The following is a 27,857-nucleotide window of genomic DNA, read 5'->3' as shown; positions in this document are numbered from 1 at the left end:
TTTATAATTTTTTTCCTTTAAAATCAATTAGAAAATATAGGTAAATTTATCCAATAATAGCTTGCATAGCTGATAAAACATGTTAATAGTGCAATAATAAAATGGGGCTAATCTTATATCCAATTATATACATGTAAATAATAAAGTATTTTTAATAATGTTGTGTACTATAAAACTAATGAAATCAAATTATAGAACCTGACAAACCTTTAAAACTTCACATTACTTTCAAATTTCCAGTCAATCCAATAATCTGATAAGTGGACGAATCCCCTTACAGATCCAGCTCAAATATAACCACAATCTTTGGAGAGCTTGCAGAAAACATTGATTTGACGGTCACATGTGGGTAAAGAGCCTGGATTCTATTGAAATGAAATGAAATGCAGATGACCAGTTTCCTTCTGCTTTCTCAAAGCAGGTCTTGTATATCCAATCTGACATGCCAGAGCATACAAAAGTATATAAAATAGAAAAATACTTCTCAAAGCAATATTTGCTTCACTTTGGTTATATAATCACCAAGAACAAATTCAAATATTATGGTTGAAAAGGAAAGAACAAAAGTGCTGACTAATATTTGAACAGCTAAAAAGTACCACTGTTAATCTTAGGTGAACAAATAAATGTCGCTATATATATTCCTTCTGCAGAAATACTGAGAGATATGAATGAAACAATGAATTACTTTAAGTAAACTACTCTTGGAGATGAGCGCTCCATGTTTTATTAAACTCAAAACTCGAAACTCACAGGGGCGAATGCTCTTAAACGGTTTGAATTTGAAAAACTAAACTGGAATGACTTCATGTTACATAATACTGTCCTTTATCTGCTACTGTGTGAGGCTAGTATGCGTTACCAGACTGATTCATGTTTGTGATGTTTAAAGTGCCCTAAAAGGACACTGTAAATGACTTCAAGAAAAACAAAGACTTGATATAAGACCAGAATATCAGAAGAAAAAAAAACACTATATGTGGTTTGTGGGAAACAACAACAACAAAACTAGAGCTGGCTTTCAGAAAAGCGATGTAGGGAAAACCTATGGGGAGTTATCCTTCTGCTGTTCTGTGATGTTCAGTAAGGTGTAGTTCCTTCCCACTCCACTAAATACTGCACCTTTCCTTCAGGTGTGATCCTGCGAGCCAGAACCTGATACTTCTCCCCGCAGGTGAGCCTGCCGGCCGCCCCGAAATAGCTGGTGATGGAAGACTTGAGGTGAGACAGCGAGGAATCGTCCTCGCTGATGCTCTCGAAGGTGTGGCTGTCGATGCTGTTCTCCATCATGACGTTACTCTCTTCTCCAGGCATGCTGATGGGGCTGAGCTCACGTTCCACCATCTCTCTTTTTGTGGCCAGCACAGTGTAATTAGAGGAGGGCAACTTCCTCTTCCGACTGCCCACATTTTTCCTGTAAAGGAACATAAGAACTTGCCAGTCACCGAAAAAAATTGTTTGTTCATAATATTTTACATCTTTTCTGCTCGTGTAACCAAATCCAAATGTATAAAAATCAAGAACGGAGTACTTGCTTTCTACCGACTGCATACTTCCTGCTATCATTTTTCTTTTTTTTAAAGAGTGAGGAAAAATAAATAAATACACTACTGTTCAAAAAATTTGGGGTGAGTAAATATTTTCTTTTTTTATTAAAGAAATTTATATTTTTTATTTGGATAGGACTCAATATCGATAGGAATCAAAACGTTAAATTCATCAAAACATAGTGGGGGGGAAATGCATCACTTTTCAACAGAACAATAACAAGAAATGTTTCTTAAGCACCAAATCATATTAAAAAGATTCCTGAAGGATCATGTGACACTGAAGACTGGAGTAATTATGCAGAAAATTCAGCTTTGCATCGCAGGAATAAATTATATTTTAAAATATGCAGTATTATTTAAACTGTAATAATATTTCACAATATTATTTTAGATCAAATAAATGCAGCCTTGGTACGAGACTTCTTTCTAAAACATTTTGACCCCAAACTTTTGAATGGTATTGAAAATAAATAAATAAAATCACTATAAATACTTCTGTTCTGGATCATTTATGACATTAAAAATGGAAGCTAAAGATGACAGAGCATTGCATTGTGGGATAAAGTACTGCATACATAACATATTGACAAAAGTCCAGATATTCTAAGCACACAAACAAATTAGCAAACTGCTCAGTATACATTCTATAAACTGCAAATATAAAAATTTGTATTTTGTACTATTTTATTTTATTTCAGGTAAAAAGTGCTCTATTATTTAAATATTTTTCTATGTATTATCCATCAAAAAAAAAAAAAGAAGAAACTTTCATGTAAAAATGGTGCAGTTGCATGGATGCACTGAAACTGTCCACCACAAGATGTCCCTGTTTAACACTGAATTTTACCTCGCCGTCCCCTTTCACTTGCCTCTGTGGGCGTTATGGCATTTTAAAGGTCATTCAGCAGAACTGGACTTTTAGGTTTTATTTTTTTTCATTCTGGGGAATGAATCTTCTGGGGAGTTTCCAATCTGCATAAGCTCCGTAATGACCACACATTTCTGCCCAAGGGCATGTGTAACATGGGAAATCACAGCAAGATATCAAAATCCAATGCTGAGAACCTCCATTTCAGAATCATTACAGCTGCTAAAATGGGATGTAGAGCTAAACAGTATTAGTACATGAAAGCCAAGCACGGAAAGCAGATATGTGTTTGTGAAGTGTTTGATCTAGCCCACAACTAGGATGCACAGTAGGGGACAGGGATCTGTCGACCCTCACAACTTTTCCAGTCGAGAAAATCCAAGTCGTGTTTATTTTCCTCCACCCTCTCTCTCCGCCTCTTTCCAAACACCCTAAGGAACACTGCAAGAATACTAATGAGCATTCATATCCTAAAATAAATAAGACAAACTATGGGAAAGATTTCAAAGAGTGAGTGGGGACGTTTGGCAGTCTCCAACCAGCCCATCCATCCAAGTCGTGTTCTGCGCACAGGCCTTTGCTTTCTTTGGTTGCGATTTCTCCAGGCCTAGCGCAGTGGGTGACAAAAAATAAATAAAAACACAGGACAAGTATAAGGGATTACTAACTGTACAAGTATCTGGCCTCCAGGACATGAGGCATCTCTACCAGGAATTTGAAGAGCTTCAGAAGAAGTGGTGACTCAACGGAGAGAAAAAGAAGAAAAAAAAGCTCTGCTCGACAGCGTCAATAACGCTCCACAATGACAATAAAACTTTGTGAGGAAGACGAAAGGGAACGGGCAAGAGGTAAAAAGATAAGAGGAGGAACCGAAGATTTAATAAGGAATGGTTAATCCATATATAAAAATCATCATTTAGTCATCATTACACATTAATCATCAATAGTCATTATTTTTCCCCTTGTGTCATTAATAAAAAATAGCACTGAAATTTTGATCTTTTTAAGATTCTAAATAATTATTAGAAAAATAATGACTAGTGATGATAGTTAACTGTTAACTATGATTTTTGCCTCAATAAACTCCTAACTACTGCTTATTAATATTAAATAAACTCCTAGTAATTACTGCTTATTAATAGTTAGTAAGGTTAAAGGGATAGTTCACTTTAAAATGAAAATTCTGTCATCATATACTAACCCTCAAGTTGTTTCAAACCTGTATGAATTTCTTTCTTTTACTGAACACAAAGGAAGATATTTTGAAAAATGTCAGTAACAAAACAGTTACCAGGTCCCATTGACTTCCATAGTAGGAAAAAAATAATACTATGGAAGTCAATGGGACCTAGTAACTGTTTGGTTACTGACATTTTTCAAAATATCTTCCTTTGTGTTCAGCAGAAGAAAGAAATTCATACAGGTTTGAAACAACTTGAGGGTTAGTATATGATGACAGAATTTTCATTTTAAAGTGAACTATCCCTTTAAGTTTAGGTATGAGGCAGGATTAAGGGATGTTGAATATGGTCATGCAGAATAAGGCATTAATATGTGATTTATAAGTACTAATAAACAGCCAATATCCTAGTAATATGCATGCTAATAACCAACTATTTTTACTGTATATATAAATTTTCAAGACTTTTCCATTTTAAAAATATAAAAAATTCCCTGCTATCTCCAAGTTTTTCATGACAAAGTGAACCCTGTCTCTTAAACCTTAAACTTTCATTTTAAGTTTACTTTTAAATTAAGACACACTGATGGATGAGTCTGGGTAAAACTGCATAACACCAATGAATCTGTGGTAAATCACTGACATGCCACAGGGGAGGTTGAAAATACCTGGAAAATATCTCTGACCTTCAGCGCTAAAGGAAAGCCAGACACGAGACCTCAAAAGCTGACAGACCGACATCAAAATTCCTAACTGACTAATGGCGATCTCGGTTCAGACATGGTCTCACTCCCATTTTCAGCCTCCACTGACTCCATCTTTAAAATAAACAGGAGCAAACAAGTGGCGGTAACCATAAATAACCCATAATCTGACCATATTTCTCAGCGAGCTGTCAGAAGCGGTTTACACACAACATCAGGTGTTGATGGACGCCTGTTATTCCTCTTTAACTTGTGGGCAGCGGACTGCAACCCCAGCAGAGGAGGTGAGAATCTACAGTGACAGCCGCGCTGCCAAATTGTCCCGCTACAGCAATATTGATTACGCTGCAGTAGCCGTGAAGAGGACACTTGTGAAAGAGCAAGATGAAAGGTGTAGAGGATACAGGCCTGGAATTCCAGCAAACCCACCACGGTCATTCCAGCGCCCGAGTCAAATTGACAATTGCTCGAGCTCATGTATATTAAAAAAGTAAAGCGTTTAGAAGGCACCCTGCTGGCCCAGTGGTTTAGGTGATATCAATGATGTCACCACTTCAAAAGTCATGACAAATTAGCTCCCAGAACACCTCAAGCTCGCATTGAATGGAACCGCAATACCACTTAAGTTGAAGTACAGGGTTAGCATCCGTGGTTTCCATGGCAACAGGGTACCAGCAGGTTCGGGGAATGGTCCACTGAAAGGATGCATTAGGTTGACCTCACGTCACATGCATGGCTTTAACTTCACTTATTTGAATCAAGGATGTAAGAGAGTACGGGTGATTCGCAACAGCCTGTGAAGGATTACATCACACCAGCTGCTAAATCTACAGCCCGATGGCTAAACAAGTTCATATCAGCTGCGTTGTGAGCAAGAGTTTAATTTTTTTAGCTAATATGTTAATGCATTCAGTTCCTTTTTAAAGAGGACCTATTATGCTTTTGTACATTTTCAACTTTCTCTAGTGTGTAATGTTGCTGTTTGAGCATGAAATAGGTCTGCAAAGTTACAAAGTCACTCCAAAGGGAGCTATTCACTATGTAAGTGGAGACTGTTTCTGAACTCCCTGAAACGCCTCTGTTGTAGTCTTGAGTTTTCTTTCGGGAACATGGCAAAATATTCCTCATTTTACAAATTCCCATCCAAGTCATGCACAAAAAAAAGGGAGGCCTCATTTAGTTGTGTTAGTAGTGTGTTGAAACTCACGGTTATGTTACGGGCCGTGACATTTACGAAACAAGCTCAAAGCAGTTGACCAATCACAATACACTGGTACAGCCGACCCAATCAGAGCACATTGTGCTTTTCGGAACGAGGGGCTTCATAGCGACAGGAACTAAACAGAGCGTTCCTGACAGACTGGGAAGAGAGGTGCTACAACAGAGTAAAAATATGTGAAAAATAATGTGTTTTTTTAACATTCAAACTTAAACCTAACATACTGTAAGAGTGTGTATTTAAATAAACATTCACAAGAGTGTTTTGTTTACTACATACATAAAATGTTTTTTTTTAATACAACATGGGGTGGGCGTTTTTTTGCACCAAGGATTAGATTCCATTTCACTTCAAAAAGTCGCAATCTTATTCCCAAAAAATTCACGATTCTTAATTTTTCTGCAACACTGTGAGGGTGCAAATCTTGGGCGAGTTAAGGTCACTGTCACTGTCAAAGATTCTGCATAAATGATGTACTAAATACTATATTGTGTCTGCTCTTACCCTCCAACAGAACACATTTATTATTATCTAGCCACAGAGAGTTGGCAAATATAGAAAACAATTCAAAGATTATCTTTATTTAAAAAACACAGAACATTGTTATTTGCAGATCTGAAGAAGCGGAGAAACTAAGTACCTGAAGTCATAGGAGACGCTGGTGGTGGCTGAACCAGAAGTGCTGGCTGCGTCGGTGGAGTCCTGGTCCAAACTCAAGGTTTGTCCTGAACTGGTGCTAAGAATGAAGATGGACAAATCCATAAAGAGATACAGACAGAAAGCCAAAACCATCACATACTTACAGAGTCAACATGAAAGTTAACACACAGTTAGCACCCCATTTTACTTCCATAATGTGACATTTCAGAGCAAATAGGTAGGCCTTGATTTTACTTACGAGGAATTGATTGAAACCAGTGTTGTTATTGTCAATTAAAACACATTTTTTGCTAATTAAAATAAAACTGAAATAAAATAAAATGTATAAATGTTAGATGAAATGTTGTCTGGGCAACTAATTAAAATAAATGAAGTTTAATAAATTAAAGCTGAATAAAACTATTTTAAAAACTAATAAAAAAGACAAACAAACAAAAAATTAAAACTGAAAAAAAAGCCAATTCAAAATAATAAATACTATTATTATATTATATCAAAATGAATAAAATAAATCACAAATAGTCACATAAAACAATAAAAATTGGAGAAAATATTTCAATTTGACTTCATGCTCCTAATCTTATCTTTCTCAATAACTTTAATCTGTCATACACAAGAGGCCAAAGCAAAAACGCTACTGAAGAATACTAAAGTATACAGTTGATCCGACCGGCTGCTTGCTATTCAACACATTATACAGCGCTGGGATTGTGACTACACCAGAGTTTATCAGGACTACCATTCAAAGGATGGCAGTCATTAACTACAGTTCACGGCTTTGTGATGAAACCCAACGTGCCCTTTTTATTATGGCCGAAACCAACTCCAGATTTCTCTTTTATACTCTTCAACAATCCCTCCCAGACAGCCGCTTTCGCCTCTCAAAGCTTTGTCTGCCCCAATAGTGTTTCCAATTCTCTCATTATTCAGGCCTGTTTGAGAGATGATAACCTTTACAGAAAAGTATAATTAAATCGCTTCACCAACCGTGTTGATAAAAAAATATATTTTCTGTGGGGTGGGGTTGTGATTGGGGAAACAGTGAAAGACCTTTCTGATATTTCAAAGGAAAATGGATGCAAATGAGCGTGATTGTTCGAAAGCCAATAAATAGATGCTTAAGCATTCAAATCAAAGGTAATGAGAAAGGTTAAGCGTGCCGTCTGTTGCCGTGAGACTGAATTTGATTGAGACCTCATTATGTACATTGACGGAAAGGTGACAATTAATTTCTGGCGGTTTTAGCACAGGTGAGGCAGCTTTATCAAAAAAATGAAAGGGCAGTCGTATCAAATGAGCCATCTAACCCGAAGCATGCAGATATCTGTGTTGTGTGCTTAATTGTTACGACGTGCCTCTGAGTCCTAATGGATTATTAAGTCACTAAGAGGACAAGGGTGAATAATGAACTAGTACCACGACATAAATCGATTATACAATATTATGGCTTTTCCACACCAAATTTAAAATGCAAAACACTTGAAAAACATGGATTAATAAACTATTTTACTGGGATGATTTTATTCACATTAAGGAAGGGTGGTGTGACCAATATTTTATATAAAGATATTAATATATATGGTGTAAATTATTTTTCCCCCCAGCAAAAATAACTAACGTATAGTTATTTTTGCTGAAAATTAGAACAAAAGTTTTACACTATATGTTCATGAGGTAAAGCCTATTTGTGGACAATGAAAAAAAATGTGTGAATTAAATAGTTCATCTTTTTTGATTATATCTTCTCTTTATTTAATTTTTTCTGAAAAAAAAAAAAGAAATCATAAAAAATAAAAAAAAATATGACAAAGCTTGACATTACGTCACATGAGCCCAAAACAATAAAGCTAAAATACAATTGTATAAAATATTTATTATATTCTTTAAAATCTTTAATATTATAAAACATTGTATACTTTTTATATATTATATAATTGGATGATAAACATTCAAAGTCTGTGAGTGACCACATATCAGTTGAATTTTATATTAATATCGTCACCTTCCTAAAATAATTGCCTAAGTCATTTGAAAATGAAAAGGACTTAGGCAATTATTTTAGGAAGGTGACGATATGCTACATTATAATATACCATTTAATTCTATATTTATTTCATAGTGACCAATCCCAATTCTATGGAAGCTTCTTTCCGCCACAGAATAAAACAATTTCTCGCTTTTTCAATAAAAAAAATAATTGCAACTTTTTATCTCACAATTGTGAGTTTTCATCTCGCAATTCTGACTTTATTTCTTAGAATTGCGAGATATAGTCAGAATTGCGTGAAATAAAGTCGCAAGTCGCAATTATTTTTTTAATTGAAAAAGCGAGAAAGTATATTTCTCGCAATTGTAAGTTTATATCACGCAATTGTGAGAAATAAAGTCAGAATTGCGAGATGTAAACTTGCAATTGTGAGAAATAAAGTCAGAATTGCGAGATGTAAACTTGCAATTGTGAGATAAAAAGTCGCAATTATTTTTTTAATTGAAAAAGCGAGAAAGTATATTTCTCGCAATTGCGAGTTTATATCTCACAATTCTGACTTTATAACCTGCAATTGCGACTTTATATCACGCAATTCTGAGATAAAAAGTCAGAATTGCAAGATGTAAACTCGCAATTGTCAGAAAAAAAAGTCAGAATTGTGAGATTAAAAGTCGCATTTATCTTTTTTTTTTCACTCTGTGGCGGAAACAAGCTTCCATAGAATTCACTTTGCTTCATTAAAATGAAATAAAATAAAAAATAAATAAAATAAAATAGAAGCTTTGGACTTGTGTGAATGATTTGAGCAAAAAAAAAAAAGGCCAACAAACAAAAAGTTGAATTCACCTCTTTAAACTCTGCAGCTCGTCCAGCGTGAAGTCGAAGATGTTGGCCATGTGATGATTGGTGCTCCAGGCAGAGGTGAGGTCATTCTGCGATGAGGTCACAGACAAAGTATGAAATGCAACGTTAAATTCATTTCACCGCATCGACTCATTGTCATTTGGACAATGACGATAATCACAGCTTTGATTATGACGATCAGAGCCGTCATGGTTGTTACAGTCACTCTAATGCCGTCTTTGAAGTTGCTCTTGGCATTATTAGCCGTGCTGCCTGGAGTGTCAAGATGTGTAGTTCAAGTAAAGCATGTCTGGGGACTGGAGACCTCTCAGAAGGATTTGTCAGTTAAATGCTTCAGAGGATGAATGTAATCCTTTTTAGAAAATTTAGAAAGACAGAATGAGAGGGTAGAAAAGGGTTGGGGAGGAAAAACTTAAAGTAGCGACGTAACCCAACTAGATTTTGTCAGTAGCGTGAATACTTTTTGTTAGTAGATTGTTGTGCAGCTGAAGTCTTGCACTAAAGGCTAGCTTGACTGGAGTTCAGCAACATGAAATCATGAGTAGCTTGTAACTTGCCTTTCAAAGTAGCTTCACCAACAGTGAGAGAAAAAATATGAGGGAGGCAAAGCAAAGGCGAGAAAGAGACAAAACAACACAGGAGAAGAGGGGGAGAAATGCAAGGTCTGCATGGCAGCAGGCGTCAAGGAATAAAAAGAAGATCACCACGGGGCGCAGGGAAGATGCTAGAGAGATGAAGAGGCAGGAGAAGACAACCAAGAGTAAACTTCGCATGGGTCATATTTAAATTTAATAGTCAGTACATAAGAAACCTTGTAGAAAATGGCTGGGGGAAAAAAGAAAAAGAAAAAGAAACAAGTAGCAATGAGCTTGGCTGCGTGAAATTAAACTATCGAGGAATTCAGGAAACTTCAAGACTTCAAGAAGTGCTAGAGCACAAAATCTCAGTAAGATAAACTCAGATTTGGACTGACAGGTCAAACAGTCTCAGAAGTCCAACACTTCACCTCTTCATGAATCAGATTTCAAGAGGACTGCACAAACTGAATTATTTAGTGTGTGTGTGTGTGTGTGTGTGTGTGTGTGTGTGTGTGTGTGTGTGTTTTAGTGATAGATCAATATAAATCAGCTAGGCCAGGGTTGCCCAACCTGAGGTTCATGAGGGAACTTCAGGGTGTTTGTGAGTTGATGAAAAGCATGATGATTAAATCATAAAATTGTAAAATCACAATAAATAAAACATTGCAAAAAAAACAAAACATCAAAATAAAATAACGATAAACAGAACCTTAGGTGAAGGGGTTTGGTTACACTAAGTTTGTGAAACCCTGAATTATGCATCTATTTTAAGATTATATCATCCTCTAGCCTGGAAATCCAGACCTAAATCTGAAAGATTAAGGGTCTGGCGTCGACTAATGAAAATCGGCCAGCTCGAGCGGCGGCACCAAGCATGCATTTGAAAATCTCACTGCACGCAATTGGCTAACACTACGACCAATCACAACAATACACAGGGTGACGTATCCAGAAGGAACGATTTGAGCGCCGTCTTCTGTTCCTCTTTTAGAGGAAAAGGTCAGTCTAAATCTTTCATTGTAGCGCCCAAAGCCGTTTCAAACAACTGGTGTTCATCCATAGCCATCTTGCAATGCCTCTGGCCCACCTATATCAGATAACCCGATGTGATTGGTGCAGCTCAGATACACAGATACAAGGGCATATTTAATGAGCATCATTACTCGACACCAGAGTAACTCGCTGAGCAAATTCAACTTGTGCTCTCGCGAGAACTCTGGATTTCCAGGGTAATCATCCTGTGCTAATGACGCCCAATTGGCCAGTTAACGGTGTCTGATAATCTTGTGAATGGATATCAAACAATTCCTGTTCTCAAATATTTTTTAGCAAAATTGAAATTGTTTAATTTCAAAATTTTGTGGATTTCTTATTTGCTAATGTTCAAAAGTTTTTTTTATTTTTTTGTTTTTTTATAAGTGTCTTATGCTCACCTAGGCCGCAGTTATTTGATCAAAAATATTAGTGCAATATAAAATAACGGTTTTCTATTATAATTAGTTATAATAACTAATATAATGATTTTCAGCATCATTACTCCAGTCTTTAGTGTCACATGTTCCTTTAGAAATCATTGCTAAACTGCTTAGACTAGTCTTAAAGGTGCTGTATGGAGTTTTTCTACTAAAATGAATACATTTTTTATTGCCTGTGTGTGAAGGAGTTGTAATCTCACAATAAAATGATCCACTTGGCGGGTTTTGCTATTACCTCTGAAAGCAAGTATTCCTATTTCTATGTGAAGTCTCCGGGTCGGATTTGCCGCGAAATCCAGTGACGTGACTGAGACCTGCGTGCGCGCTACCGAGCGTCTCGTCTCGTCTACTGACTTTGCACTCAACAGCGACGACACTGCAACTTTATGACATGGAGTCTGCTAATACTAGGAAACGACTAGCACAACACAGACGCCAACACAAACTCCACATAATAATAAAAAACAAAAGAAAGCACGCGCACGAGCTTGTAAACGTATTGGTTGCAATCTGAAACATCACAGCTAGATGCCGCTGAAAACTCCATACAGCACCTTTAAAAGTAAGTCATAATTGTTGTTCTTTAAGGTCATAACCTTTTTTAAATAATTTAAATAAAAACATAGACTGGCCTATTTTTAATCGGAAATATAGTAACCCTTGGCTAACTGCTAGTTGTTTACAATGTTTATGCAACTGGCCCAGAACCTTTTTTTTTTATTATACAGACCTAGTAACTGGAACAACAGAACACAGATTTAAACCAGACAAGAAAGGTCATGTTATACGGCTGGTGACGCAGTGAAATGTCACCCGGGTGAAAAGCTTACATTAGGAATAGCATCCTCCAGCAGCCACTTGGACCTCTTCTTTCTCCGCTTCTCTGCAGGAACTGAGTTACTGCAACAGAGGAAGAAGAGAAACATTCAGTCGACATAATTGAGCATAATAACAGCTGAACTAAATAAATTGTCAATCAATGCATCATCTCCACCCACTAAACATGTCATTACAGATTTGAGAGCCAAAACTATTGAATCCTAAAAAGGAGACGTGGCTGTCAAATGTAAAATTATAGGGGAGAAGCCAAGTGTCTTTCAGTGCATTCATTACATTATCAAAGCACTGCGAAAATCTAAATTCCCTTTTGAAACGTAAAAAGAAATAAAGACCTCAGTTATGATCAGCCGACTGGATAAATAATAAACAAATAGCAATGTGAACCAATTAAAATATTTAATTGGGATCAGTCTCATGGTGAATTTGAATGTTTCCATGTGACGTCAACAAGAGGTCTCGTTAATAAGGAAAATGATATAACTAACCTGCTTCTGCTGGCCCCTTTTTTGTGGCCCCTGTGGCCCTCACTGTTCTGGGCCTTCTCTGGGAACAACTTAGATGGGGGGTTAGGAGGGACCCTTGTCCTTAGTCGGAAAATACATTTCCTCTTCTTGATCTCCTTCCCACAGAGAAACCTTAAAAAAAAGGATCAGAATAAATATACACTGAAAAGTGTTTTTTTATACAGTATATTAAATATATTACAAATATATGTATAAAAACACACACACGTATAAAAACAAAAGAAACATTTTTCTTACTTGCTTTTATAGTTGTTGAGGGCATCCAGAATAAACTGGCCTCGTTCAGACAGAGGGGTATTGGAGAGCTGAAATAGGAAAGAAAGTCTTTGAGAGAAACTGACGGTGTGATATGGGCTTTTATTATAAGACATTTCCTTTGCTGTTGCCTTGAGCTGTCATGTTTCAATGAAGACAAATGAAGCCCATTGGCTTTGCTATAGTTAAGTCTTCCACTCAGAAGTGTGAGCAATTTAGCAATGCTGTTTTCTCAGATTACACATGACAAGCGGGTACAACAGGGGTCTCCAACACAACGCCCGCGAGCTACCAGTCCGCCTGATTGGAGGAAGCTTGCCGAGACATACTTTTCATCCATTTCATACATCCATTCATACATTTTATGCAAATTAAGTAAGTGAGGTTATTTATTTTATGAACATGCAGATGTAGTTATAATATAAAAATAAAAATAACCACCAACAATAGAAAAAAAACCCTATCGGGACTTCCAAGTTTTGATCAAGCACTTCATCATGCTCAGTTTGCATCAGAATGAGTAAAGACATAATTCAAGCAAAGAAAAGGAAAAAAACATTATCTTTTCAAAAGGAATGGGAGAGTGGATTCTTATTTACAAATACAGGCGGTTTGTGCGTAATTTGGGGCGCTAGCAACAGTAAGGCATTACTGTTTAAGTCAGCATTAAAGGATTAGTTCACTTCAAAATTAAAATTTCCTGATAATTTACTCACCCGCACGTCATCCAAGATGTTCATGTATTTATTTCTTCAGTCGAAAAAAGAAATTAAGGTTTTTGAGGAAAACATTCCAGGATTTTCCTACATATAGTGGACGTCAATGGGGTACAGCGGTTTGAAGGTCCAAATTGCAGTTTCAAAGGCTCTAGCGAAACGATCGGTCATTTTCTAAAAAAAAATAAACATTTATATACTTTTTAACCACAAATAGCATGTCTTGCACTAGCTCTTCGATGCGCCACGCATTACGTAATCACGTTGAAAGGGCCAGAACACGCGTGACCTTTCAACGTGATTACGTAATGCGTGGCTCATCGCAGAGCTAGTGCAAGACATGCTATTTGTGGTTAAAAAAAAAATATATATATATATATATATAATTTTTATTTTTTTAAGAAAATGACAAGTTTCGCTAGATAAGACCCGTATTCCTCGGCTGGGATCGTGTAGAGCTTTTGAAGCTGCATTGAAACGTCCCATTGACGTCCACTATATGGAGAAAAATCCTGCAATGTTTTCCTCAAAAACCTTAATTTCTTTTCAACGGAAGAAAGAAAGACATGAACATCTCAGATGACGTGGGGGTGAGAAAATTATCAGGAAATTTCCATTCTGAAGTGAAGTAATCCTTTAAGTCTCACGCAGGCGCAGCATGCAGCGTAGGTTTCGTTTGTGTGAAAACATGACGGAGTGCTGAGAGAAATGATATGAAACAATTTAAGAATGAATGAATTCTATGAATGTATAAGAGGGATCTGACTGTCTTCCGAAAGTTTCGATGGCATTCGCTTTTTATCTTCCCTCCGTGTGAGCCTAATAAAGTAATGTTTATAAGCACAGCGCTGACCTGTTTTACAGAGGTTACAGTGCAAACACCTATTTCTGCTGTTTCATAAGCGCCACCTACTGCCAGAGAGTGGATTTACATTCATCTGAAAATGTACACTCATAACTTTTTCTTTGTCTGCCATTTGTTCAGACCGATATGAAAATGGGACCAAATACTTAACAGGTAGATGAAACATGTTTATGTTCCCCAATAATGGCGGCTCCCGGGCATGCTGAAAATAAGCCGTTATTACAAAGTGAGGACATTTTTTAAACAGAGACCCGATAATCAAATCGTTAGATTACTTGAATAATAAAATAAAATAAAAAAATCATTAGTTTCAGCCCCACGTGACATGTGTACATAAACTCTTTCAGGTGTATAAATAACAGTTTGGATTGTTGTTATTTGAGAGTTATTGTACATTATTTACGAGATTTAAGTATTGTATAACATGAGTAGCCCTCAGATACTTTCATTTTTAAAAAGTAGCTCTCAAATCAAATAAGGTTGGAGGGCCCTGGCAAAAAAAACAAAAAAAAACCACCTGGCATATTTTCACGACCTATTTCAAAATAACTCCTTTTCAATTCCTAGAAATGGCCGCAATCATCAGACAAATCACTACCTAAAAGTTACAGACTTTACCTTTAAATTATTTTCCTAAAATGATCATGGATAGAAAAAGCTTGAATATATAACCTTGCCCATCTGGAAATGATCCCAGTTGTTGCAGATGAAGGTAAGGATCTCTTCCAGTTCAAAGTATTTCTTCTTACTTTGGACTCCTAGGTTGTACAGGGCAAGATGGACCACATCCACCCTGCAAATGAAATACATGTTTAAAAAAAAAAATTCCTGCATAATGCCACTTAGAGCTCTAAAGTGTGAGAATAAGCTGAAGATGTTTTAGACCTAAAGCAGAAATGCTCTTAGATCAAATGACACCGCCAAAATCTGCATGAAATGTCACATGGTAAATGTTAAATAGAGTGCCGTTCTGTTCACAAGGCAAGGTCCATTTTAACTCACCAGACTTTTTAAGAAGGATAAGGCTTAAATCCAAACCGAGACTGACTTCATACCTAAATATCCAGCACATCCAGCTCACTGTATTTCAAGAGTAATCCCCTGCTATCATAAGAAATCCTCTCAGCACCAAATCTTTGGTTCAAATGGCTATTTCTCATTTGGGACAAAAAGCAAGAATCAATGTCTAGACAAACTCTATGCTGAAAAAAACCCCATTGAACCCACTTTACTTTCTGAAATAGCCGGGCGCACCAGAGAAAAAGCTCCGGATCGAGAGCTCCGGCCTGTATCAATCAAATCCGACACTTTGACTGTATAATTCTGACACAGATCTGGGAACAATCACTCGTGAGGGGGGAAAGAAGAGCTGCCCATTTACCATCTGAGAGCCAGCCGCTTGATGTATTCCACTCCTTTATTGCACACCGAACAAATGAACAAGTAAAACCTGGGAGAGAAAAGACAGAAAATGGAGTCATTTAAATTACACACCTTGGAGAGGTACAAACGCTGCAGCGGCCACGGAAAAATTGTGCTTGACAGTGTCATTATGATCTTTAAAAAATGCCCTAATGCATGTAATCTTGCCTGTGTGCGGCGATGCATTAAAGTTTGTCGCAATATTCACTAATCATCACTGTTGAGATGTTGCAAATAGAATTTCACTTTGGTTATTGCATTCATTGGTCTTTCTGAAGAGCAACGGCTTACATTTCATTATAAAACGGGGAAACGCCGACCCTAAAATCTGATTGGACCGATTCGCCGTTCGAAGCCACCGAAGAGCAATTTTCAGCAACGAGCAATTTGTCTGTACACACACTAAACGTGAAACAGCTGCATGACACAATCACAGCTAATCAGAGGTTTACAGCTATGTGGAGGTGGATTTCCGACCAATGAGATTTATTATTTAATTTAATTAAACCATGCAATCAGAAAAATGTGTTGCTCGCCATGAGTGCAGCTGGTTCAACAAAAACTCAGATTTACATGAGAGAGTTTTGCTTTAAGAATTGTTTACTTTGATTATTTAAAAAAAAGATTTATTGATTATTTATTTATTCATTCATCATATTAATGTTGTTGCTGTTTTATAAAACCCATATGCCACACGAGGTTGTGCATTACAGTGATTAAATACCCTTCGGCCACGATACAATCACTGAAAGCATTGCTTTAATGATCTAAAGCCAATTGTTTTTCAGGAAAATTCATTGATTTGAGTGAAAATATGAGAAATCAATACTGAAGGATGGCAGAGTATTGATGCAAAGATGCAAGTTCTTTTGTTGTGGTAAAGTCTGTGATAAATGTAGCTCTGTGCATACCTATCTCCAAACATCATGGACTCCTGAAGGCACTGCGTACACGCCTCATGAAACCACTGCTCGCAGCGAAAACATTGCAGCATTTTCAGGTACCACCTGATGGGAAAATCGAGAATAAGAAATGAAATGTCGATTGTTTCTTATCAGACACAAAGCACAAAGACCAATTACATTTCAAGAAGAAAAAAAGAACAAGCAAAACTAAGGGGGTGGTGTGATGGAGTGATGCTCAGATCTCTTTTCCATTCAAACGGTGTGTCTATAGAACAGCAGCAATAGAAAAACCAGTAGCACAGCATTAACTGGATGTTTCCTGAAGCTGGAGTGTGAACTACAATACGTGTGTAGGGACGCACCAATACCACTTATAGACCCAGCACGAGTAATAGAGCTGCACAATTCATCAGTAAGAGATTGCGATCTCGATTAAAACACCCAGGTGATCTCATTCCTAAATGACAACAATTCACCTGTCTATTAAACATTTGACAGAATCACACAAACACATTCAAATCTGTGTTTGAGCTGCCGCTGACCCAGAGAAAGCAGTTGCCATGTGCATGTATGAAACAGCTTCACACACTGTCTTTTCAACCACACAATATCATTATTTCTGTGTTGCAAAAATTAAATTTATCACAGAATTACTGGGATAAAAGTAATATGGGATGAATCATATTAGTATATGTAGTGTAATGTAGACTGAGACACTATATAAAAATGCAGAGACTTTGTTCAAGTTGCACACTGAATATGGGGTGGAGCTCTTAATTTCAAACTCTCAAAGTGCATGAATTTAAAAATTGCCCCTTGAGGAACCGAGGTATTCATTAATTTTACTATTCGCTTAATTATTTTCAGTTTTCAATTAAATTTTAGTAATTTTTCTATGTGCTTTTGTCGTTTTTATTAGTTAACCGGTATATCTCTATTCATTAGTTTATTTGTTATTTTTATTATTATATTTCTATTTATCCTTAATTTTTTTAAGTTCAGGTTTAGTTTTAGCAATTTTAGTACTTCAGCTCAAACGTATTTTATTTTAGTTAGTTGTCAAGGCAACATTTCAAATTTTTGTTTTGTCAAGGTAAAGTTTTTCATCTAATATTTCTATTTATTTTATTTAAGTTTTATTTAAATTAAAGAAAATTATTTTTCATTGTTCCAGTTTAATTAGTTAACAGTAACAACACTGTGCTGGTCATTATTAAGTAAAGCATTAGATGTATTTATGTTTATTTGATTCAGCGTCACAGCGCACATACAGTATAGAGCTGATCCTGAACAGTGTGGCAGACAGTGATATAATAATCAGATGACCACTGCTACAAAGCAAGTAGGGTCTGTATTTTTCAGAAACCCCGTGACAGTCCCTGTTCTGCTGTTTGTTGCATAACACATGCATTTTTGTTTTGCTAACCCTAACCCTAACGCATTTTGATCAGCGCTGAGTGAGCAGACAGCAACCGAGCACACGAGGCAAAAGCGTGTGAGTGCATTTGTCACGCTTTCCTCACTTTTTCCTGCATTTCACTGAAATGTGCAGTCCAATTAATGAAACATTTGCTGCATTAACTGCATTTTCAGTTTTAGCTTAACTTTTTTCAGTGGCGGCTGGTGAAAAATATCCTAGGTGGGGCTGTGCCAATATTCAGTCAGTTTCAATAGTCTGGTAATGATGGGAGCCATCAGGTCTTTTAGCATTGTGACTCCCAGCATTGTGGAATGTTCTTCCTCAAGACATCCGTCGAGCATCCACCCTTCTCTCCTTCAAAAATCTCTTAAAAACACATTTTTCTCTGAATATTACCTTTCAGCTCGCAGTCTGTAAATTCTACCTTGTTATGGAGATGTTATTTGTTTGAATCCCTCTATGTTTGTATCTTTAACCTAACCTTAACTAACCTAAAGAGACCTCTGTATATTCATTTCTGCCCTTGGTATTGATGTTTATTTTGTTCTATTCCTTAACCTATCTTTGTAAAGCGACCTTGGGTGTTGGAAAGGCGCTATATAAATGAAAAATATTATTAGTATTACTATTATTATTAATAACCACCCAAACACAATTTTTGAATTGCAATATTAAAAGGTTGAGGCATTCTTACACAAAAACAAACATACTGCACAAACTTCCCATTTGCATTTGAAATTGAACTCAAGCCGCCCCTGACTTATTTTATTTCAGTTAGCAGCCAAGGCAACATGGGCTTTCAATAAAACTGCAGTATAAAAGCTAGATTTTTCTTTTTACATTGGTGCTACCTGACTAGAGAAAACAGAAAAAAAGGCTATTGTCTTCTATTTTACAAAATAGATAGGACAACTTCAAAACCCAAACCTTCAGATGTTCATTCATGTTTATTTTGTGTTTTAACTAGTAAAGCGGAAGAGGTGATTGGTTCACATGTGCTCCGTGTTGCCGCCTCGCTTGAACTGAAGTGCTACAGCGATCTGTCACGCCACAAAACATCACAGCAACAAGAGACGTCTATGGTCTCACTCCAGTCTATGGGAAATTAGCCAATTTTCGATTCTTTTGAGGTTTACGACGGTGTTTGCAAAAAAAAAAAAAAAAAAAACTCTTCGGATCTATACAATTCGCACAAACAACATTTTTGATTCAAAACGTAGAATTGACCCTTCGCAGGGAGCTTGATTGACAGGTGAGTCATACTTCGCCATCCGCCATTTTGTCCGACAAAGCAGTCAGGAGAGTTAGTAGATTAACACGGGAGGATTTGAACTTGAAAAACGGAGTGTACTGACACCTTTCTGCGGTTAAAACAACATCCCTTCTTATGTTCATTCATGTTTATTTGATGCTATAAATAAACTAGAAGAAAGAGATGATCGGTTCACGAGCAGCTTTAACTGAGGCTCTACAGCGATCTGTCACGACACATTAAAGAGCCACAAAACGGTATTTGTTGTTTTAATTTCTTTTTAAAAATGACCAAATTTGAAAAGTGAGACTTTGTTTAATACGGTTAACCCTCTGGAGACGAATTGGGCGGTACCGCCCAAAATGGCATACTTTTACAAATGTGCAATTATCTTCAAAACTATTAATGATAGAGAGGTGCGGCCTTTTTTGCCGTCTTCCTCAGATTCCGCTGAAAACAGTGGTATCCCGTTTGTATTATACACACACTTCGCTGTTGCGCAATACCACTGCATAAAAAGGCCAATGAAATCGATGTTGTTAGGCAAATTCCACCAATGGAAAAATTGCCGCTGGGAGGATTTTTTTTTTTACCCAATCAGAGGAAGGTTACCATGACGTATTCTAGCCAATCAGAGGACTCTGTAGCCTTCAACATGTACAAACAAACAGCGTCATGTGGACGGAGAATGAGACAGATAGCGAACGGAGCGGAGTATTACAGAGCGCACAGAGATCTATATAAGAGAGAGACAGAATAACTTAAATAGCATTATTATTGTATTGTTTTAGCACTGTTATGATGGCTAGCAGTAAGATTTACGGCAGAACAAGCTCTGGAACAGTTAGTGGAAAGTAAATCTGCCAGGTTGTGAGTGTGTCATGTTCTTCAGAGCAAGCAGGTCTCATTTAGTTCTGAGCAGACCGCTTTTTCACGCCTGGGACTGTTTGTAAAAAAAGTTCCTTATTTCATTGTTCTTAACACATTTGATTGAACAATTACAAATGGCTGTCAAGCAAAGGGTTTGACAAATATTTTTTTGGTTCAAAAACTGTTCACTATTGTTGTGTGAGGTGTGATTTTCAGTAATAAATGACAAAAATCTAATTTTCGGTTTTGAAATTCTCTCGATTATTGTACATTTTTCACACATACTTCCTTTATAAACACATTACATGCATGCTTATGTTAGCTTAGGGTCTTCTGAATCCATAGATACCAAACACATGGTGTTCCATCTCCATTACATATGGTTTATAAGCCCAAATGTAAAAATAGAGAAAACGGACCAAAAAGGGCTTAGTCCCCAGAGGGTTAATATCAAAAGTAACTGAAAAGTAACCTGGGCTGGGTTTCCCAAAAGCATCGTAAGCCTAAGTTGATCGTAGAGACCTTTGGTGGCAATTGTTCTACGATCAACTTAAGCTTACGATGCTTTTGGGAAACCCTGCCCTGGTCTGTCCTGTGTCAGTGTCCTCTCTGCTCCACGATGTGTTTTTCACTGCGTGAGAACATGGTGTGGCGTGAGAGCGGCGTAGCTTGCCGACACAGCGACAGTAACTAAGGGGGACGGGTAATTTGCAGGCATGAACACTGCTCTGGAGGTTATTGTCATTATTGTCAAACAGGACTTAGATTAAGACAGGATTAAGCCTTAGTTCAATTAGGGCAATTGAGTAGCTTTTCTAAATATATTTTCTTTAGAAAAACAACATTACTGATGTGCATCTTGACAACAAGTCAAAGTTCAAAACAATGGCACTGACATATAGTACAAGATTTTAGTACAAGTTGCTTTCAATTAAAACAGCGCAAACATGCATTTTAGTCTGGAACTAGGCTTAAGCCTTGTCTGTGAAACCAGGCAAAAATATCTGACATTCAGTGTTTTCATAATCCTAGACCTCTAGCAGGGAAAGGAAGACAGCAAAACGACCGGAGCGAGAAGAGACGAGGCAGACTCACTCTCCGGGTCCTCCGCAGTAACAGTAGCACTGCTGATGGTTCGTACGATGCAAAGAGTCCCACTCCAGCTCCTCTGGATTATAGGTCAGCACCTGCTTCATGGCCTGCAGCGCTTTGGCGATTGGCCCTTTTTTCAGAGCTCCCCCTTTCTGCCACACACATGAAACACACATGTCAGCAACACACTTTCCATGATCCCCATTAATTTATATGGAAACGGAAAGGGAATATAGTGTATACACATGGATATGAAACACTTACTCTCACAGCTAAGGCAAAAATGCACTTCCTGCAGAACCATGGGGGCAGGTCAGCTGAGCTCTCCACTGGGGGCAAGTGGCAAAGCTGGTGATAGCCTGAAGATGCAAGGCAAGCATGTGGAAGGATGGAGGACAAATATTAGCGCGGAAAAAGAAGAAGTCTACTCATACCCAATCAGATGTGTAAATATGAACAGCAGAGCTGAAGTCGACACTAATCCTTGAGACTTCAGAGAGCCACTTCTGCGTCCCCAGCGAGTCATTAATGTAGTGCAGTCTTACCAAACCCTCTTAGTCATCAAAGACACCCAGAATAGTTCTCTATTTACTTTGCAGATCCTATGGCATTTATAATGCAAATTGCACCACATTTTCCACTCCATTCTTTTAAAATACATTATCACAAGTACATGCTAATCACTTTTATCCACAGGCAGAAGAGTTCCCCAGCAATTACATCATGCGAGAAGTCATAGCAACAATTATAGAACTAGATTTTCTACATTTTCAAAAGACAATGTGAGTGCTGCATGATCATGAAGGAGTAACAAGAGCCATAACTAGCATAGACATGGAACATTAAGATCGCCAAACTGCAATATTTGATTTGATTTTGATATTAGATTTAAATTTGTATATCTGCTAAAGGTCAACTTTTAGGTGTAAATAATATATGAATGATCTCAAAAACTCAAATACGATGAGTAATAACACTGATGCTTTTCTTTTTCAAATGCCACTAATAACTAGGGCTGCCCCCTATTAGTCGACTAAACGTTAATCAACAAGAAGAGGCTTATTATTCAGTTAGTCGCAGGGAAGTGGCGAAGTCAAGCAGTCTGTGAGGGACAAACCATCAGTTTGTCACCCAAAAAGACGGGTCCTTGTGGTAATTACAGTACGTCAGGCAGGAAATCCAAACGTTCGCCTATCATCGAACGACCTCAAATATGGGTCATTATCATTTGAAACATGCAAGTAGTAGCAACTTTACATGGCTGCTCGCTCTAGTGTTAACCCTCTGGGGTCTAAGGTGTTTTTAGGGTCCTTGAGACGCTCTGACATGCCCTGACATTTGTGCTTTTTTCAGTTGCTTATAAACATATTAATGGGAAAGGTGTAATTACACTATTTAGCACAAACAGGGCTACCATATGTGAGCATCATGTATGTACATGTTTGTATTTTTGATAGAATAATGTTTATGCATGGTTATTGAAAATTTTTTTAATTAAAGTGTCTGAAATAAGGCCACAAAACATAACAAATATGTGTCCACAAGACTTTTGAGTAATGGATGTTGTCGCCCAAAGTTTTTTCTTCAAAATGATCTGAAAATTACCCTAATCATTCACATAAAACAATACATTGATTTAAATTTTGTAAAACACTTTTTGTTTGGAAAGGCAATATGCGCAGGGGCGTGATTCACACCTGAGAAGACAATGACCCGCATAATGAGCTGCATAATGAGCTGCATAATGAGCTGCATAATGACCCGCATAATGAGCTGCATGATGAGCCTTTCATTCAGGTGTCACTCAGCCACAAGAAAGAATGTGAGGACTTATTTTGTATGCATGCAAATTGTATAAAATCCAAGGTAAACATTTCTAGTAACTATGCAGTTCTCATACAGTATTTTTAGAAAGTTTTGGAATATATCCTCTCCCCAAATGTGTCACTAATAAAAAACAATAATAAATAATTTAATGAGAAAGGCTTATATTGACCTATTAAGATGTTGCTTACATCTACGTTGTAAACATATTTTTTGCTATTTTATTAAAAAGTTCACACATGTAAATCAACAACAATATTTCAAGTGTAAACTTTCTTTGTAAAAAGTATACATTTTATCATACGTATTTCAAAGTTAAGGATTCATTAGTTTGAATGTTGGAACAAACACTATAATAACATCTTAGTTGATAATTCAATATACCTACTTTATTTTTGACAAAACATCACATACTATATTTAACATATGAGCAGAAATTGGCGAAAATATAAAAAGCGAAAAAGCTTATTTGATGTGACAGTCTTTTTTACAGTAAAACCTTTATAATCTATCCAAAACGAATCAACAAAATCTTGTCTACACATTCATGTCGTCTGTAACATATCGTTTTTATGATGTATTAGCATATGAATGTTAATTTGAATATGAAATGTTAACAGCAGTGAGGTATTCCCAGGATTTTTATTATGATAGTATTATTCCTCACAGCGTAGCAAGACCACGTAAAGTACATGAGTCTGATTAAACTCGGTGTGTTTTATCCAGCTGATGTGGGAGTTGCATGTATTGCCTCAGATCACTTGCGTTTGAGTAGCGCGCGCTCTCTGTGGGCGTGGTCACGGTCACATTAACACTTGATGAGCTATAATGAGAACGTCTGACATCTCTCTCTCTTTTCATACAGATTACATAAACTGAGAATATTTGTTTTTTATATCAATTAATTACACTAGTTTATTAATAGACAATTAAAACGTCTCCTTGCTATTTTTGCACAAATTCATAATCAATACTTTTGCCGGTGCTTTGCGAGCTGGATGTGTGCGCTTGAGTGCAGAATAGCCTTTATTCCACCCACAGTATATATTTAAGTAATTAAATGAATATAAATGTGCGATTAGTCGACAAATGCCGCATTCATTCATTCATTCATTCAAATGGCTTAAATGAACGTCTAATAGTCGAATAGAAAAATCTTTAGTGAAGGCCAGCCCTACTAATAAATTAGTTTTTGAGTCAACAGTTCTTCAAAATGAATCTTTACTTTTTTAAAGCAAAAACCGCTTTTTTTTCCTGTGATATATCCAGGTTTTGTGTGCTACGTGAAGAGCTAGGTCTGCCTCACTCACCTATTCCACACTTCCCGCAGATAAGGATTTCATTACCAGGAAGTAGAGACATGTCAGAACACACTGAGCATTTTGGTTCTTCCCCAGGGACACCAGCTGTGTGAGAGAGCGAGAGAAGAAAGCTTGTTACTTCGTCACAAAGCGCTAATACCATAGCGTCACGGACATCTCACAGGACACAATGACATATCAAACAATATATCTGCTTTCTAGCTTGCTGATGATTATTGTTGCTTCTTTAGAAAGCCAACGATTTAAAAACCCCGGGTTTGTACAGTGCATTAACACCCAGACCTCTCTTACCATGCTGTATGTCTTTCCAAAGCACCCAGAACTTGGAGTTGTCTTCAAACGTCACAAAGCAAGTCTGTTTTGAGGTGCTCACCTATAGGGAAATGGAACGAGGAACGTTTGTGTTGTGAAATGCGAACATAAGACTGTAAAAAAAAACATAAATACGTCTTCGCCAAATGAATTATTCATGATTAAGAGCATGTGCTATCAGGTTATGAACATCTCTTGCATGTTTCCTCCAGGGACCCAGCAATTCATTTTTGTCCTTAGTAAGGAACATTGATTTTTGGGAATTTCACATGGCACATTTTTATATATATATGGTGTATCTTAAAGTTGACATCCTGGGCTTTCAAAGCACAGTTCTTTTTCATTTCTTTTACACATGTCCTTTGTAAGGTACATCAAGACTTTGAGAATTTCACCTTGAACAGGATAAAAAAAATATACAATATTCCAATTAAATATGACTTTTTTTTTCATTTGGCACAAAAATGCTCTTATCCTATTTTTCCATTGAAAGCCACTCAAAACATGTACCAAACGTCATTTTTCTATACATTTACATAAATTATGAATGAAGCAAATATTTTATACCGGTACATAAATGTTGGTAAAAAAATAAAAAATAAAAAAAAGTTTAGAGACTATGTGCAAAGTCTGATTTATCTGTTTAAATTGATATTTAGAGAAAAAATAATCAGATGTTTTTAATGCTCCAAGTACTAAAACAACAATTCCAACACTTTTTATTGCTGTGTCCCAGGAGGATATACAGTGTGAGCAATAAAACAGATGTTCTGTGCATTCAGTTCAGGTTTATATAAAGCCCCAGAGCATCAGCGACTCACTCTCTGGATTTTGCCCAGGTAGTAAAGGCCGTCAGACCAGCCGCACAGAACGTACTGGCCCACGGTCAAGTTGGTCTCCTGGTCACTGCAGGGCTTCTCTTTCTTGGGAAGCAGGTGCTTGGGTTCTAGAGGTTCCGACCCGACAGTCAGATATCCGTCCCGACAGGCCGATTCCAACATGCTGACTGTAGAAACACCTACACTTCCTGTGGGTCAGTGGTCAAATGCAAAGAAAAAACACACACACACAGATTACATCAGGTTTATCACATGTGATGTTTCCCAGAGATGCCAAAAGTGGAATTGCATCATATTGCATATTAAACATAATCTATTTTAAGAGTATTTTTCTATGTAAAAATTATTTAAATATGGAAACCTTAGTGAACAGTGGTTACTTGTTATCTCTATAAAAACTCCCGAAGAAACCAAGACAAACACTGACATAATAAGGGGGTTTGCCCTGAAAAAACACCCAGAAAAGGCTCTTGTCAAAGAGGTCTATTTCTGTGCCAGTCTATATTCACCCCAAAAGTATTTATTTACAGATGGAAAAAGGGGGTTTAAGGATTTATATGTACAATTAATCAATAAGCATAAACGCAGAGCACTATTGGTCTAAATGCACGGCACATCTCGCATAAGCTTTTAAAAAGGAAAGTCATCTAGATTTCTCCACTTACTGCTGTGGTTTTAAAAATAGGATCATGTACTAGATTTATTAGTTTTACACAGCCTCTTTAATAATTACCTACCAGAAATGTGACATTTTAGCTGATATTATAATATTTATATTAATATAAATTATAATATCAGCTAAAATGTTCATATGAATTTCATAATAATTTACAATTATTCATTTACTGAAGTCTTGTGAAGACTTCTGCATCCAATGACTACAGGACGTGCATTTTTTAAAACGTCATTTGCCAACAATTTACAGACTACAACCACAAGGATGAGTTTACATGCAGTCCTTATATAGTAACTTATTAACAAAAAGTCTTTCAAAATGTAAAAAAAAAAAATTAAATGCCAAGCAAATACCTTATTTTACTTATAAATGCCATAAAAAAAATTAAAAAAAAGGTTAGCTTGGAAATACAAATTCACTTCTGGGTTTTGATGCTACAAACTCACTTGACAATTAAGGGAGTTAACAAAATTGATACAACATACAGAAGTTGACAAAATGGATGAATTAATATATAAAACCAATATATAACATTTTTTGTTATTTAAAATTAATTATATTAAGTAAATTATATATTACATATACTTAATTGTATTTAAAAAAAATGTTTTAAATATTAATTATTTTATTTTAAATTAATACATTTGAAGACGTTTATAGCTTTACATTTTTTGCAAGTTCAACAACAAAGTTAAGCATTTTCAAAACCCCCTGGTTAGGCATCACTCAAACTGCGCAAGCATGTAGCCAACAGTACCGCAGGTAAGTTAAGTATGTACTAAGTGTACACGATGGTTTGACAACCCTGCAGGAATTGTGTAGAACTGCAAATAGAAGATTCGTCCGGTCCAACCACAACTGTGCACATGGGGAATATTGCCTGACTCAGTCTCACCCTGATGAGTTAAAAAGGCAGCAGAGAAACTGAGCTGGTTGACTCATCGTCAGGATGTGAACTTCAGACTTACTGATCTCGGCTACTTTTCTTCTACTTCTAAAATTCAAATCAATCGAAACCAGCCGGCCAAGAATCACGCAATCTGAAACCGTGCTATAACTGGAAGAATAACGTTAAAACATGCGTGATAAAAACTATTGTATCAACTTTAAAAGCATGCACGCCTGCTTAAAAAAAAGTCACTTTACAGCCATGCCGACTTCTAAAAAGTCTATTAGATCAGTTGCGTATACAAATCATAGCAAACTACGAATCTTTGCACTGACTCCCTCCCCATCAGTGCATGCTGGAAAACTTCTCTCAGGGACTCAGACAAGTTGTCATGCTGGCTGTAATCAAACACAACATGCACAAAACACAGTATTACTCGTTCATATGCATGAATAAGTTCGTCGGATCACTACAGCTGTGACTGTTACGCACTAATGCTGCAGGTTTGGAATCGGGTCACATTCAAACACATCTCGCGCTGAGATTACCGCTTTGATTTCTCTCCAGTCCCGCGGGTAAATCGCGCCCAAAAGTGCAGATATTCCTCCTCTGGCAGCCCGATGTCCCATTCGCGATGTTTAGGGGAGTTTCTGGTGTTTTTACAGCACAAGCGGCGCACAAATGCAGTCAGTGCAGGTCGCCATTTTTTCACCTTTTCCCGCGAAGCTTTTACGTTTTGCTTATGT

General features: G+C 36.9%; 1 protein-coding gene across 1 annotated transcript; it reads right to left on the bottom strand.

The window, feature by feature from the left end:
* Positions 1–738: 738 nt before the first annotated feature.
* On the bottom strand, positions 739–27,857 carry phf19 (PHD finger protein 19). Its single transcript, XM_079638636.1, has 15 exons — positions 27,660–27,857; positions 25,529–25,734; positions 24,687–24,768; positions 24,384–24,479; positions 21,514–21,608; positions 21,253–21,401; positions 16,622–16,717; positions 15,670–15,738; positions 14,961–15,081; positions 12,690–12,757; positions 12,414–12,563; positions 11,919–11,988; positions 9,018–9,103; positions 6,162–6,257; positions 739–1,414 (listed from the first exon to the last, which is right to left on the bottom strand). Exons 2-15 carry the CDS (start codon positions 25,706–25,708, stop codon positions 1,081–1,083), a joined length of 1,692 nt encoding a protein of 563 aa, XP_079494762.1. The 5' UTR covers positions 25,709–25,734; positions 27,660–27,857; the 3' UTR covers positions 739–1,080.

Source organism: Phoxinus phoxinus, assembly GCF_949152265.1.
Source record: "Phoxinus phoxinus genome assembly, chromosome: 15".
Taxonomy (NCBI): Eukaryota; Metazoa; Chordata; class Actinopteri; order Cypriniformes; family Leuciscidae; genus Phoxinus; species Phoxinus phoxinus.
The sequence above is the reverse complement of the archived record's forward strand: the minus strand, read 5'-3'. Positions and strand labels throughout refer to the sequence as shown.